This window comes from Staurois parvus, unplaced genomic scaffold, assembly GCF_062004578.1.
Source record: "Staurois parvus isolate SC_StPar_1 unplaced genomic scaffold, SC_StPar_1.0 ptg000832l, whole genome shotgun sequence".
NCBI lineage: Eukaryota > Metazoa > Chordata > Amphibia > Anura > Ranidae > Staurois > Staurois parvus.
Genome location: NW_028318628.1, coordinates 2,413,241 through 2,429,928, shown reverse-complemented (window position 1 = coordinate 2,429,928; position 16,688 = coordinate 2,413,241). Strand labels below are relative to the sequence as shown.

The 16,688-nt window shown below is 42.6% G+C and overlaps 1 protein-coding gene across 2 annotated transcripts in view; it reads left to right on the top strand.

Annotated features, from left to right (window-relative positions):
* Positions 1-627: 627 nt before the first annotated feature.
* UBE2Q2 (ubiquitin conjugating enzyme E2 Q2) overlaps positions 628-16,688 on the top strand; it is a 69,892-nt gene continuing 53,831 nt past the window's right edge. The window contains exon 1 of one of the 2 annotated variants that reach the window (XM_089655301.1): positions 628-1,012. In XM_089655301.1, the coding sequence (XP_089511427.1) occupies positions 854-1,012 (159 nt within the window). In that variant the 5' untranslated portion in view covers positions 628-853. The remainder of the gene's footprint in view (positions 1,013-16,688) is intronic. The other variant, XM_089655300.1, reaches the window with a different exon arrangement.

Sequence of the window (16,688 nt, the reverse complement as noted above, 5' to 3'; positions counted from 1 at the left end):
GAAGAGCTAACCATTTCGCCACTGTTATGCAACACTGTGCCCATATGACATTTTTATCATTTCTTTGAGACAGATACAGCTTTCTTTTGGTGGCATTTGATCACCACTGGGTTTCTTATTTTTTGCTGTGTAAATGAAAAATTACCAAAAATTTAGAAAAATAATTTTTGCTTCGTTTTATAACATTTTGCAAATTCATAAATTTAGGCCAAAGTGTATTCTGCTACATTTTTGGGGTACAAATAACCCCTGCTCTGTGAGCCGATGTGTGACTGATGTACAGGTATGTTAGCCCGCATCAGCAAAGCTACCCATCCACCGTCTATAGGCAATGGGTGGGCGGGAAGAGGTTAACGGTGTCAGTGACTATTGTGCTATCATTTTCCACAATTGGTAGAGGAGTTTGTGCTTTACAGAAATATTATGTGGTACAAGGTGACCCTCTTCCTCATGGGACACTGTAACACAATTGTGTGAAGTGACCCTCTTCCTCATGGGACACAATTGTGTGAAGTAACTCTGGAGGGAGTCCAGCTCACACCAGCCACAGTGCCAGCAGAAGCCCATCCCGCGCCTGCGCACTGCCTTCTCCGGTCCGCCATTCGCTTCACGCATGCACACTGGCCAGCGGCGCTTTATCAACAGTGCGCAAGTGTGCTTCCTCTCGGTAGTGCCCCCCGTCCGTGACGTCATTGCGCCGGAAGCCTCCCGATCCGTGGCCCTTCGGTAGCGTCGCTCCGCACACACAAAGCCAGGCCGTCGCCATCTTATGTACAGGCCGGGCGGAGAGCTCGGGCCCCGGGCATGACCCCGCTGTCTCCTCGGGCCTCCGCCGGGCGGAAATGAGGCCAAGATGTCGGTCTCTGGGCTAAAGGCCGAGCTGCGGCTCCTCGAGTCTATCTTCGGGAAGGAGCACGAGAGGTTCCGGATCATCAGCTGGAGGCTGGACGAGCTGCACTGTGTGTTCATCCAGAGCACCGGGGGGGCCCTGACCATCCACTGCAACATCACGGTGAGTGTGAGGAGCGGACAGGCCTCACTATAGGGACCTCCGCACCTCGTCTCTGCCTCGTAGGGGGGACCCGGATGGAGGGGCTCTGGGTGTGCTCAGTACTGGGGGGACAGGCCCGGTATGGTCTGTCTATGGTGTGCATTGCCAGTATAGTCCTATGGGGGCGCCATGTCTGCCTCTCACCACAACACAAGTCAGCTGACCAGAGTGGGGGCTCCACATGTAAGGTGTATGTGATGGCACACATCTCCTCTATGGCTGCTCATTAGTCTGCAGACATGCTGGCTGCTTTCCTTTGCTGTGTTTTCATTATTTATGCTAGCTACACACCTGTGCGACCGGTGCTTCACAGGTAGGTGGCCCATTCATTGCAATGCACTGCTGTCCCTGCCGAAACACAGGGAAAAAAAATTGCAGACTTTTTTTTTTTTTAATTGCCCTGTGCCAAGTCACATGGTGCTGCGTTATCATGTGACTTGGTGCCCACAAAGATGTGCCACATTTTTTGATGTGTGGGGTGCCATTATTACAGGAACTTGTATAGCGCCATCAATCTACACAGCGCTTTACATATATATGTTGTATGTTCACATCAGTCCCTAACCCTCAAGGGGCATGATTTTGCACATAGTGTGACCAAACCCTAACTCTTAAAAGCTTGCAGTCGCATGAGTGGGTCGCAATTGGCTGTGGTACTTGCCCGCCAAACTCATCAGGGGTCGCTGTGGTCACACATCAGGGGTCGCTGTGGTCACACATCAGGGGTCGCTGTGGTCACAAGTTTAGTTTGTTAGTCGTGTAAAGTCCATCTAACAATGCCCCTACCAGACAGTGCTGCTTGTTATTTATTTCAGGTACTTGTATAGCGCCATCAATTTACGCAGTGCTTTACACATATATATTGAACATTCACATCAGTCCCTAACCCTCAAGAGGCGTAAAATCTAAGGTCCCTAATTCACATTCATATACAAGGGCCAATTTAGACAGGATCCAATTAACCTACCAGCATGTATTTGGAGTGTAGGAGGAAACCAGAGTACCCAGAGGAAACCCACGCAGGCACAGGGAGAACAAGCAAACTCCAGGCAGGAGGTGCCGTGGCAGGGATTTGAACCAACAACCGTGGTACTGCCAGGCGGAAGTGCTAACCAATTAGCCACTGTGCTGCCCATAGCCACTGTGCTTGTTCAACCATAACATCCCCGAGATAGAAGTATTGCTGGCCATATCACCAGAGGAATCTAGATGTACGCCTATATTCACACTTGTGCAGGTTAGAATGCTTCCCCCCCCCCCCCCAACACTTGCTTGACAACACTCTTAAATCTAGGAGCTGTCCCTTCTCTGCTCTCTTCCTGGATTCAAGGGCTTTGCCGAGAGCAGTGGAAGCCATTGGCTCCTGCTGTTGTCAGTCAAATCCAGTGAGGGAGTGGGGCCAAGTCAGGCTGTGTGCGTCTATAGGAACGCACCTGCAGCTTTCTATGGGGGCACTCGGTGAAAAGGGGGAATCTAGAATGCAAGTAGGGGACCCCGGAAGAGGTGGTTTGAGGCTGCTCTGTGCAATGCTATTGCACAGAGCTGGCAAGTGTAACATGTTCGTTAAAAAAAATAAAAACACACCACACGTAAGCCTTTACAATCACAGTAATTTGACTGACAGCAGCAGGAGCCAAAGCTTGTCTGAGTGGGTAGAGCAGCTACAGATGGGCACAGTGCTGACCCAATGAAGAGTTCTGAGGAAGAAGATGCATCCCCTGAAGCGCATCAGCATGCCAGTGCAGTGGTATTGCATTTCTGGCTACGCAATTCTGGTACTGGATTGTGTATGGTGTTATACTATTCTCACATATCTTCTATTTTTGTGAGCATTCTTTTTGCCATTTAAAACATAATAAATCCATGGTAATGCACTAAGCGTTCGTGCCTCCCTATGCACTTTTTTTTACAGGTGTTCAGTAGATTCCCCCAATCAGCGGAGCATGCCTAAACGATAACTATCAATTGCACATTGGGACTTTACGGAAGAACCAAGTGCTGGAAGTGATTGTATTTGTGCTTTTGAGTTGAAGGGGAGGGGAGCATACTACTAACTAGGCATTTTTACTTTAATGCAAGGAATACATTAAAGTAAAATAAGCAAAACCTTTTTTTCTTCCCCACTATGCCATCTCTGTCCTATTGGGGAGATTTCCCTTCACTTTCTTTCCTATAGCCAAACAGCAAGTGAACGGAAACCCCTGCAAATTAAGGGAATCTCTTGGGGAGCCCCAGGTCACCAGAACTAGTGTCTCCATTGGAAGATTTCCCCACTATTCCTTTCCTGGGGACAACCCAAAAATGTTGTTTTCTTTCACTTTCAACAAGTATGGTAAGCAGGACAAATAGAGAGGGTGAATCTATGGGGTGGGGGGGGGGGTGCAGTCAGCAATAAAAGCTGACCGGTGCTGTAATCCATCTCCGCTCTATCCAAAATTTTTGCCTTTTAGTTATACATTAAGTTAAAAAATATGTAGGCTTTAGAACCACCGAAAATATTTATTTTCCTTTTTGGGATTAGTTTTATATCAATAAAAGTTGATTATTGTAAGAATCAGTGGTAAATAGTTTGTCTGAACCCCTTACCCTGCTAACTTTCTGGACAGCTTTGAGTTGCTATAGTTGGCAAACAACAAACTTATTGTTACAGTATGGACTCAGAAAAACAGACTAAGGCTGGCCATACACTACAATTATCTGGAGAATTTTGCTTTAGATTTACCAAAAACCATATAATATGAGGTCAGTCCTAAATGACCCTTTCAATTGTATCCAATCAGGCCCTTGCACTACATACTTGAAGGTAAATCTAAAGGAAATTGGACAGAAAGTTGTATAGTGTATGGACAGCCTAAGTGTTAATACTAGTGACAGACTATATCATATACATCCTTTTTGTTTTCTTTTAGTTTTTTTTTTCCATTTTGTCCGTATCGCATTAACTACTAGCTTCCCAAGCCAATTCTGACGATTCTGTTTTATAGATGTAAAAATCCGCTTTTTTCTCTTTGCTAGAAAATTACTTAGAACCCCCAAACATGGTATATAGATGTACTTCTTTTTTTTTTTTTTTTTTTTTCTTTTTTTTGAGGCCCTAGAGAATAAACTGGTAGGTTTTGCAAATTTTCATGTCATATGGTAGATTTTGATTGTGTGGGTTTTTTTTTTTTTTTTTGGGAAAATGCATTTTAGTAAATGTAAACACAATACAATATAATACTCCCATTTTTGGAAAAATATAAAAGCTGATGTTAACGCCAAATAGATACCAAACATGTCACGCTTTAAAATTGTGCATGCACATGGAATAGTGACTCTTTAAAAGCCTTTACAGACTACCAGTTTAGAGTAACACAGGTGGTCTGGTGCAAGAATTATTTCCCTCTAGCGTTCTTTCATGGAGATACCTCGCGTGTAGTGTAATTGCTTTTTACGTGTGTGGGGACAGGAGGCGCTTTATTTTTTCAAAAGGTTTAATTTACTTTTTTTCTTTTTTCTTTACATTATTCTTTTTATCACTTTTATTGATATCACAAGGGATGAACAACATCTGTTGTGATAGCCTGGGATGTGACAGGTCCTCTTTATGGAGATATCTGGACTCTTAGACCCCAAATCTGTCCCCTAGCTCCAAAGCAGATCAAATCAGAATTGGTTTGACCTGCTGCTTCACCAGTTGGCAACGGCTTGTAAACGAAAAACAAAACCAGAAGTGACTAAAAGTCTTGTCCCTTGGGAGGAGCAACATCCGTTCTCACTGTGTCCAGGGAGGCCAATGCTGCTGGTAACACCCTTACCGGGCTCCCCTATCTGACAGGAGAAACCAGTAGAGGCGGGAAGGGGGTGGGATCACCATCCATCTCCTGTAAGAGTAATCCAGTGACTGTATAGCAGCAAGGATTACTTTTACAATATAGGGAATCTCTGTAAAAATTGATACCAGGATCATGATTGTAGTCTCAATTAGTGGTGCACCGAAATGAAAATTCTGGTGCCAAAACCGAAAATTCAGGATGCACTTGGCCAAAAACCGAAATTAACAGTTTTTAAAAATATATTTTGCAAATGCAATTTTTTTGGCAAAAGATACTTTAATGAATAAAAAACACAACGTATACACCAAATGTTTTATAAAATATGGAAGATGTTACGCCGAGTAAATAGATACCCAACATGTCTTGCTTTAAAATTGTGCAGACTCGTGGAATGGCGTCAAACTACGGTACTTAAAAATCTCCATTCGTGACGATTTAAACATTTCTACAGGTTACCTGTGTAAAGTTAGAGGCAGTCTTGTGCTAGAATTATTGCTCTGACGTTCATGGCGATACCTCACGTGTTTTTGAACACAGTTTACAAATGTGGGTGTGGCCATGTATGCGTTCATCACTACGCGCAAGCACAGGGGGACGGGGACTCTTTAAACTTTTTTTTCTTTTTACTGTCCCTTTTTTAAAAAAAATAAATAAATTGTACTTTTGCATGCATCCCTTGTGATAGAGATAAGTAGTGACAGGTCCTCTTTATGGAGAGATATGGGGTCTATAAGACCCCACATCTCTCCTCTACAATGTAAAGCATTCATCTAGTTCTTTTAAAAAAAAAAAACAAGGCACCGGAAACCGAAAGTGACGTTGCTCCAGTCTTCCAAGTGCATAAAGATGAGTGGAGCCCATCTTTCCTTCATCTCTATTCCCAGCACTGGGATCGTTTGGTGGTTTCTCAGGTAAGGCTGAGAACCACTGAGCGGCATGGTTTTTTTGGTACCTGTATCTGAGGCTGAAATTTTTCATCTAAAAACACCCCTATTGGATTTGATTGATATGCAAATAAGAACTTTTTTTCATATCGGCCAAAAAATTTCAGCCACCAAAATTTCGGTGCATCTCTAGTTTCAGTGGCAGTATTAAAGAACCTGTTGCTATGTCACTGGGAGATTCTTAAAGTGGTTCTATAGGCTGAAGGTCTGACCTTGCTGTGGGTTGCATACAGTTTCAACTTTTGGAATAAAGGATTTTTTTCCCAAGCCTCAATTCTCACAAATGATATCAATTTAAGGTTTTTCTCAGCGGGACTGGCATGAACCCAGGTGGGCTTCCATTCCATTGATAGAGATGGATGTTGTCAATAACACTGGGTTCCAGTGGCTTTCTGACGTGCCATTTGATCCACACTCAGTCATCTGATTTGGATTCTATGAAGAACTGAAACAGTTGGATAGAACATATTAGAGTAGATTAGCATGAGATGTCTTAATTGTTGGCCAAAATATGGTCCTGTCTTGGGTGTCCCCCACAAATAAAATCTCATACAGGACATCTCGTTCAGTTGCTTAGTAGTTCGTGCAGAATGTAGGTCTGTTTGGAAGGCTCTAACCATCTTTTTCCTGTTTGAGCTTTTTAATTTTTGCACATGTTTTTTAAAATTAGAACTTTACCTCTGTTTTGTGGGTGATAAGTATGGAAACACACTTACAAAAATAGTGCTAATACGTGCAAAAATCACTCCGTGTGTGCACCTCTAACCATCCGCCATCCTTATTTTTACCCTCTCAACAATATAAAAAAAGCTTCCACAAAATCCACCTTCCTTCGTGGTTAGGCTCCTAGATCCTTCCACTTTCGTTTTGACATCGGACGTAAACCAGAAGTTACGGAGCGGCCATTTTGTAAAAGGTGTTTCATACTACATGCTGAGACACCTTGTTTTTCTTGTAAGTGCAATTTTATCATTAAAGAGTCATATCCCTATCATTGCCTACTACACTATTTTGGTTGTACTTTGCTACATGTTATGATGCCATTGGAACTTGATGCTTTGTAGAGAGAGGAGCCCTCTTTTCTATGCGAGTGGACTTTATCGTCTGGTAAGGTGCATGGGGTAGGAGGTGGCGGTCAGTGTGTTCACTAGCACTGGAAATTTGATGAGGGGAGCACGAATAAAGTGAAAGATATATATATATAGATAGATAGATAGATAGATAGAGAGATATATATATATATATATATATATATATATATATGTGTGTATGTATGTGCAGCGCTTATAAATACACAAAATGGCAAATATTGGATCAAATAAAATAGATAAAAAGTCCTGCAAATCAATAAAAGAGTATAGGTGCTCAGGTGTCTTTAATGATCCTGGTATCCCTGTGAATATATGATAAAGCAATGCGCACTCACCGGACGCGCATAAAGTATGCGCCTTTGTATATAAGTAATCCAGATGTCATCCGGTAATGGGTGGTCCTCCCTCTATTGTGTATGAGGCTGTTGGTCCTCTCCTACTGGGGGTCCACCTGATGATTACTGGTGAGTGGTTGGACCAGGGTCCCTTCAGTAAATCCAGGAGTGTCTGTGAATTAGAATGCTCCCCCAAGGGGTAACAAAGGTACTCCCATAGTGTAGTAGTTGGTAAAAACGAAATTTATTAGAGGTACATCAGGTGCACAAAATCGTTGCAGACAGTTATCAGTGCATAACTAACCGTCTGGCACATCTTCAGGGGGGGTTGCCAATAGGTTTTGGCAACCCCCCTCTGAAGACGTGCCGGAGCACGATACGCGTAAGGAGGAGCCACACCACGCCGTGAAGTCACGCCGCCAGAGCAACGCGGAGCTCTGGCGGCCATCTTAACATTCCAGACGGTTAGTTATGCACTGATAACTGTCTGCAACGATTTTATTTATATATATATATATTACTGACTTTTAGGGGTTATTGGTACCTCATTTGTGCATAGCAGCTTATCAACTTAGTACTAAGGCGCTTCTTTCAAATATCTTTATAAAGTGAAAGTATTGTTTTGAAGATTTCACACTAAATGCAATTGCTTTGGAGGTACATTTCCCATACAAAAATGGACGGATCTAGGAGCCTAACCACAAAGGAAAGTGGACTTTGTGGAAGCTTTTTTACATTTTTGAGGGTAAGAGTAAGGATGACCGACGTTTATAGGTGCGCACACGGAGTGATCTTTGCACGTATTGGCACTATTTTTGTAAGTGCATTTTTTTTTTTGTGTTGGATACCATGTGTTCGTAGATAATGCACTATATGCGATTTTATGTTTTTTTTGAGGGCATTAAGTGGAACAAGAAGAATTTATCACTTGTGGAGGAAGAATATTCATTAACCTCCCTGGCGGTATTCCCGAGTGTAGCTTGGGGTAAAATTTCAGTACCAAAAGTGGTAACCCTAAGCTACACTCGGGAATGCCATGCAGTGTTGCTCAGGGATTCCCTGCAGCGTCCCTGGCCATCTCCTCTAGCCGATGTCGGCACCCATGTTCTGGTCCCATCGGGAAGTACAGGGGCCGGAACCGGCGGGAAGTTTGAAAATTTTAAAAACTGACATTCACTAATACACTACAATCACATAGTAAAACATTCCTGTTTCAAAGCATTTCACATACACTTGTCCCGAGTGCTTTGTCCTGTGCCCTGCCTGCATTTTTACTGTTATTTATTATTACAACTATTATACAGGATTTATATGGCGCCAACAGTTTGCTCAGCGCTTTACAATATAACCGGAGACAATACAGCAACAATACAGTTCAATACAAGAGGGATAGGAGGGCCCTGCTCCTTGGAGCTTACCGTTCTTTTTGCCTGGAAACTTAGAAAAGTTCATGGCATCCAAAAAGCGTCCCTTTAGGTCAAAAGCTATTATTTTTTTTTTTTTTTGTAAATCGGAACCACTTGCAGAATTGTGTGATTTGTGGGGAAATTCATCATCAGACACTGATAACGATTTTGCGACTGAGCTCAACGTTGTGCAAACTTGGCGCTATATTTCAAATTTCAGTGTTTTTAGTTTGATTGTTATTGAATTAAATAATATTTTTAATGATTATTATATTATAATTTTATGATGGAAAGCTTGCTGTATGTTAAAGTGTTTCCATTACCTTTTTCATCACTTATCCTGTAAAATGGGTTCTTTTATAGTTTCAGGATCTCCATAACTGCAAACTATTTGTTTTAAAATGTTGTTTGCTGTTTTTTTTTGTATTTGCCCTAGACCACTGGAAAGGTCTCCCTTTATTGTACAGACCACAAGTGAGACAAGAGGAACAACCTGGCTGCAAATGCACTAAATCCAAGTGGTATCCAATAGCAGTTAGTAAGTGCCACTGTTCCATCCTTACCCAGATGACTGAAGCCTTGTGCCAGTTATGCTAAAACTGGATACAAACTGCTGAGTAGAAAGCACTTCTATTTGATCCACTTATCTTTCTCATCATGCTCCTGGTTCTGCAACTGAAAGTCTTTATAGCTCACTGCTGTTGCTGAAGGGAATCTTTCCCCATTACCTGGGCGACCCCTGCCGTGGATGAGACGTCAGGTGTAATAATGGCAGCATCCTTGGCTGCTAGCTCTGCTAAATATTTCCTCTAGCTGTTTTTTCCTTCAAGATGGCAACTTCTGCTGTTTTGTAAAGGCCTCAAATAGCTGCTTTATATGTTTTTAATTGTCTCACTGGCTTCCCTGCACGGATCAGAAAGTTCCATGCTTTCCAAATGGGCACAAAATCATGACCTATTCAGGGGTGTGGAAATATTTTTAAAAAAAAACTACTTGTCAGGGACTAAATCAGTGCCCCGATCTAATTGTCCCTCATGATAATCTACTTGTCCAGATAAAAAAATAAATACATTTTGAACCAAAATCGTATTTAAATCTGAGGTGATTTTAGGATTATCTATTGCTTTTAAAATCAAAAGGGGCTTTAATAGCGACTTAAATGTGTAATAATTTTAACATTGCGCTGTTTATCTCCTCCCCTCCCTGCCTCTCTGCAGCACTGAACCCATTGACTAGCAGGGAGGGAAGAGACCTTGCAGTGTAATGAGCACTGATTGGGTGCTTGTCAGGATAGGGTAGTGTCAGGCTTACCCTTTATCCCTTTTGCTGCCAAAGCCGTTTTTGCATTTTTTTTCACGTTTAAAAATCAGTTTAGGCCTAAAGATTGCCCAAAACCCCCAAACATTATATATTTTCTGAAAGCAGACACCACACCCTAAAGAATAAAATTAGTGTTCCATTTTTCCAAAATTTCAGTAAAAAATACAAGTAAATTGATTTTAGGGCACAAAAAAGCAATAAATTACCCTATTTTTCTCTAAAATATAAAAGATGAGGTTGTACCAAGTAAATAGATACCCAACACGTCAGAATTTTAATTTTCATGTGCTTGTGAAATAGTGACCAACTTCAGTACCCTGTATTTTCTATAGGCAACACTTTTAAAGCCCCTTTTAGGTCATCCGTATAGTGTTATGGAGGAGGTTTGATGCTGGAATTATTGCTCTTGTTCTGGCGTGTGCAGCGATGCATAGCGTGTATTGCAATCGACATTTACATGCGTAGGCACCCCAGCATGTGCTTTTATGTTTGTGCATGTGTGTATATGTTCAGGGGTGTGGAAATTTTTTAAAGAACTACTTGTCCAGGGACTAAATTAGTGTCCCAATCTACTTGTCCCTCATGACAATCTATTTGTCCTGATAAAAAAAATAAAATAATTTACCCAAAACCGTATTTAAATTGGAGGTGCTTTATGGAATGTCTGGGGCTTTTAAAAACAAAAGGGGCTTTATGGCGACTTAAACGTGTCATATTTTTAACATTGCGCTGTTTATCCTCTCCTACCCTCCCTACCTGTCTCCAACACCGCATCCAGGGACTAGCAGGGAGGGTAGAGACCTTGCAGCGTAATGAGCACCGATTGGCTGCTCGTCAGGAAAGGGGAGTGTCGGGCTTATCCTTTATCCTTTTCGCTGACAGAGAAATTTGTGTTTTTTTTTTGTTTTTTTTTTGTACACTTTAAAAATCCTGATGATTACACTACTCCAAAACAGAATATATTTTCTGAAATCGGAGACCCTAGAGAATAAAATAGTGGTAGTTCCAATTTTTTTATGTCACGCGATATCACAGAATTTCAGTAAAAAATACACTTGCATTAATTTTAGGGCACAAAAAAGCAATAAATCATCCAATTATTTTGTAAAATATAAAAGACGAGGTTGCATCGAGTAAATAGATATCAAACATGTAAAACCTAAAATTTGCATGCACTCGTGAAACCGCAACAAACTTAAGTACCCTATATTTTCTATAGGTGACGCTTTTAAAGACTCTTATAGGTCATCAGTTTAGCGTTACGGAGGAGGTCTGGTGCTAGAATTATTGCTCTTGTTCTGGCGTGCGTGGTGATTTGTAACGTGTATCTCAATTTGCGTGCTTTTAAGTTTGTGCGTGCATATGTGGGGGAGGGGGGCCTTGAAAAAACTGGGGGGGTTAAATCCTTGGATGTAACTTGCATTCTTTAAAAAATGAAAATTTAAATTTTTTTTTTTTTTTTTGAGACATCCAGGATCTAAAAGACATTGCATGTCTTCCCTGTGCTCCTCTGAATGTAATGCCGTGCACATCATTCTTTCCTGGCCTCAATGGCCAGGAATCTGTCAACGGGGACCCGGAAGTGATGTGACCACTTCCGGGTCAGGACAAGAAGGGGAGGGGAGCGGACGTGTCCACTCTCCTCCCTCTATACCCACATCCTGACATACCGCTGGCACCCACTGACTGGTCCTGGGCCCACAGATGGGTAAGCGGAGCCCAGGACATATAGCGGGGGGGGGGGGGGGCGGCAGCTGGCGCTGTGGGGAAAAAAAATTGGTTTGCAGCGCTTCCACCTGACAGATGAGCCCTGCTGCTTGCCCTCAGTAGGGCTAAAGGCAAAAAAAACCTACCTGCCCGGAACTGCATGTGTCGGGTGATATGTATTGCACATCGCTGATGTGAGGGGGCCTCAATTTATTTGGGGAGTGGGGATGTTATGGTCTTGGGTGTAACAAAAAAAAAAAAACAATCTCTCTTTATTGAGACATCCAGGGTCTCAATAAAGGCCTCTCTGAATGTAATGCAGTCCACATCGCACCGCATTACATTCTTTCCTGGCCTCGATGGCTGAGAAATCTTTTACCGAGGACCCGGAAGTGACATAACATCACTTTAGGATCAGGATAAGAAGGGGAGGGGAGCGGATATGTTCATCTCCTCCCTCCCCTATAGCCGATGGCGGTGAGCCGGGCCCGCAGATGGTCAAGTGGCGCCCAGGAGACCGTTGGCAGTTCATGTGGGGGGAAGTGGAGGCTGGCACTGTGTGGAAGCAATTGGCGGCAGCTGGAACTTTGGGCCCCCCTTCTTCCCCTTGCAGCCTTCTGGTACACTTCGCAGTTCCCAGAAGACGGCAGGACCATTCACAAAGTGTAGAAGGAAACCGCTGTGAAGCCGCAAGGCTTCACTACTGGTTTCCCTTATTTAAGATGGCAGTGCCTGTACTCCAAAGCCAATTGAAGAATCGGCTCAGGTGAGGATATTGCTGGATCCCTGAACAGGCAAGTGTCCTTATGCAAAGTCAGCAGCTACAGGATTTTAGCTAAGGACTTTTTATTTTTTGGGGGGGGGAGGCTGGAGCTCTGCTTTTAGTTACTTTTGACTCAACCAAATCAGCAGAGACCCTGGTTAGTGTTTCTCTTGAACTGAACATTTTCTGAGGGTCTCTTACCCTTCTTTCCCTTAATTAATTGAATGCCTATAATAACTGGCCAGTCCAGGGATGTTCAAATCCTATCGCATGGGACATGTAGTTCCAGGCACCGGGCAGGAGGGTTTTTTTTTTTTTTTTTTTTTTTTTGTTTTTTAACAAGCTGCAGGTCTTACTGAGCTGACTGTCGGCTCCCTGTTAAGAGCAATCCAAATGGCTACCAGTCAAGCCGAGGGCGTCCCTCCTCTTCCACACTGGAATAGTCCTGCACTCCCAGGCGTCATTGGCGGATTGAGCTCAGGCCGCACTGTGTGCCCCCCCAGCCCCGCCTCCACACAGTCATTGCCGGATCTAGCTGACTGTGCTCCGTCCTCCTCCTCCACACCAAGATAGTCCTGCACTTCCAAGCATCATTGGCAGATTAAGCTACGGCCACGCCGCCTCCTCTTCCTCCACAGTCATTGTTGGCTCTAGCTGAAGAAAAGGGAAAACAGTAAGTGACAGGCACCAGTTGCCACCTCATCCCTTTAAAAAGATGCCTATTTATACAGATTCTGTGGCTGAATAAGGTGGTCTTGAACTCACTTAGTGTCTTATCTGCATCAAATTAGCCCCAGAGCCTGTTTAATGTGTTGTTTTTAAAGGGATGCTGTCACAACCAAAGCTCCCACCAGCTATCTCTCTCTGCTTGATGGATTCTCACTTTTGTGTGATACTCAACCGCAGCCCACCCATCCCTCTAGCTACGTTACTGATTGGCAGGTGTAGAAAAGCATGATGAGGGCATGATCCTTCATGTGGAAGCTGTTTAGAAGCAAAATGTGGGGGGGGGGGGGGTGAGCGGGTGGCATGCAAGGACATGCCAGGGGGCACCCAGTGTGACTCAACCTGAGTTCTAATTGTAAGAAAAGACCCTGTGGCCCTGTAAACTGCATACTGTTTGGGCCACTATTGCCACTTTGGAGAGGGGCTCTGCCGTCCTCTACATACCGATATGTGTATGCACTCCCAAATGTTCCCATTCACCATGTAAGAGCACATGTCATCTGTCTGCCCCCCGCTAGAAGAAATCTGATGGGAAGGCAGGAGATTGCCCTACAAAAAGGAGCTGGTAACCCCCCTCTTATATCATCAGATCACACTGCAACATCTAATATGGTACTCACCATGACATTTATAGTGACAAATCATTACTTCCTCCTTGATCAGTTATCTCTCTTGTAAAAGCAATCCGAGCAGCTAAGTAGCTGTACCCCCCCCGCCACCTTTTAATACAGATGTACTCTCATTTCACCCCCCCCCCCCCCCCCCCACCCCCACCCAGAGTTGAGTAGGAGATAAAACAGCCCAATATTGAAAACATTAAAAGTTAGTCACCATAAAACCCCTTTTCCTTTTTAAAAGCCCCAGACATTCAGAAAAGTACCTATGCCTAATAAAAAAAATATCAACCCTTCAAATTTTTCCATTCTGGGGAAAAAATGATTTCTTTTTAACAGGACCGTTCGATTGGAATCCTGATTTGGTCCCTTGAACAAGTAGTTTTTTGTTTTTTTTGTTTCCACACCCCTTCCAGTCTTTCTCTCTGCATATGCCCTCTTGCCTGTAAAGCAAATATGCAGATTTGCAAGTGTAGTCTCTACTTGCGTATGTATCTGGATAGATGGGGTTTATAACAATAGACAAAACAGGTGCTCAAGAGACCCTCGTCAACTTGTCTCTGGGTTTTATTCTGACTATCGTGTGTCTCTGAAACATAGCCCTGAAGGGTCAGAGGATTAACCATATCAACACAAGGTCCAGCCTGGGAAAGGGGACACAAGCATATTCACACAAATTACCCAGCCAGAATAGTTCAAAAGTGGGTATAATTTCTTTGTGAGCAACAGAACACAAACAAAAAGCAGAAATATAAACAAGCTTAAAGTGTTACTAAACCCACAACAGTAAAATCAGTCTGTATATGCAGTAAAGCATGCTTGTTATACTCACTGTGGAACCTAAGGGGTTAATCTGCATTGTGTAAAAAGGTTGTTTGATCCTTTTCTTCTCTGTCCCTCCTTGTTCAAATGTCCACGTCTTCTCTCCTGATGAGACTGAACCCATAGCCCTTCTGCACATATTCAGTTTAGTGTGTATTGCTAGGTTTTTTGTTTTGTTTTTTTCTTGGGAAAGTGCAGGTGATCATCACAGTCCAGACAGAGGACAGGGGTTCTGCATCCTCCTAGAGCAGAAAGAAAACTCTTCCTAAAAGCTTTAAACAGTACTCGGATGAAGTCACAAGACTGCTCTAACTGCTGATGATTATATTTAGCAGTTTTATATTTACTAAAATAATTGCACTCCCATGTTCTGTGGACGGTGGGAGACCAGATAAAGTGAATGCAGGGTCCTGGGTTTAGTAACACTTTAAGGGCAGCTTACCTACCTGGTTCACTATGGTTCCGATCAAGATGCAGTTCCTTCTGGAGTCACCATCCACTCCGGATGGCTCGCCAAAAATGGTTTTGGATTTTACTGGTTGAGAAAACCACTAAGTATGCAATTTCAGAGAACAGATAAAAGTCTGGACCCTGGATTCTGTCAAACATCTGTACTACCGAGATTTATTACATTCTATTTTGTACACAAGATAAGAAAGGAGATGTTAAAAACCAGGAAATACAACGTAACATTTCATATGTCCACAGCTGTCTCTAAAAGTTGTGAAACTAAAACCTTGGAGGGAGAGAAGTTAGAGAGAATACATTCTAGAAAACATTTAGTCTGTGTAAAATTAACTTTGTACACAATGGATTATCATGTGCTTTAGCCCTAGTGCACACTGTCACATCGCATGTGATTCGCACAGAAATCACACCACATTCTTGTGCAAATTGCATGTGATTCTGTGTGGTGCAGTTTGAGCCCATCATTTTGTATGGCTCGGATCGCACCACATCCACATGAAAAATTTGCAGGCACTTTTTTTTTTTTTTTTTTTTTTTGTGCAATGCATGAAACCCTGTTCACACCTGAGCATTTTTTTTGCACGTTTACTGACGTTTGTGCACGATTTGTTCAGGCGTTTTTGGCCTTTTGCGTTCTGGTGTTTTTTTGTTTGTTTTTTTTTAATTGGCCAATAGAGAAGAAATTAATCTGACAATTGTTGCCACGCTCTTGGTTGCGTGATAAACACGCTAAAGCGCACAAAAATGCAGGATTTGCGTGCTTCCATGTATTTCTATGGGAATGAAAATGTGCAAAACTCATCAATCTGCCCCAATGGCGCTACAAAAGTAGCTCTAAAACTTTTTTGATCTTCAGATGTTTTGCTTCAGGAGACCTGGAGTGGAGATGTGAACCATCTCCATATGAGTATTTCCCCCCCCCCGAGTGTTATGGAGCTTTAAATTTTGCGCTTCAGAGCGCTCAGGTGTGAATGGGACCTAAGAAGAGACCAGAAAACAAAGGGAAATATCTGAAAAAAAGTAGCATTTATGTTTAGCTAGCTAAAAAAGTTTTTTTTTTTTTTTTTTATATTTTTTTTAAAAAATAAAATATACAGAGCATATTTTTCTTTGAGATAAATGGAGCTTCCTTTGGTGGTATTGAACCACCACTGGTTTGTTTTGTTTTTTTTTGTTCTTTTTATAAAGGAAAAAAGACTGACTATTTAGAAAGGGGAAAAAAATTCTTAGTTTCTCAATTTTGCTATATCTTTTTTCATCAATGTAGGCCAAAATGTATGCTGCTATATTTCTTTGGTAAAAAATACACTATATTGCCAAAAGTATTGGGCCACCTGCCTTTACAAACACATGAACTTTAATGTCATCCCAGTCCTAGTCTGTAGGGTTCAATATTGAGTTGGCCCACCCTTTGCAGCTGTAACAGCTTCAACTCTTCTGGGAAGGCTGTCCAAAAGGTTTAGGAGTGTCTATGGGATTGTCTGACCATTCTTCCAGAAGCGCATTTATGAAGTCGGGCACTGATGTGGGACGAGAGACGGTCTGGCTCGCAGTCTCTGCTGTAATTCATCCCAAAGTTGTTCTGTCAGGTTGAGATCAGGACTCTGTGCAGGCCAGTCAAGTTCC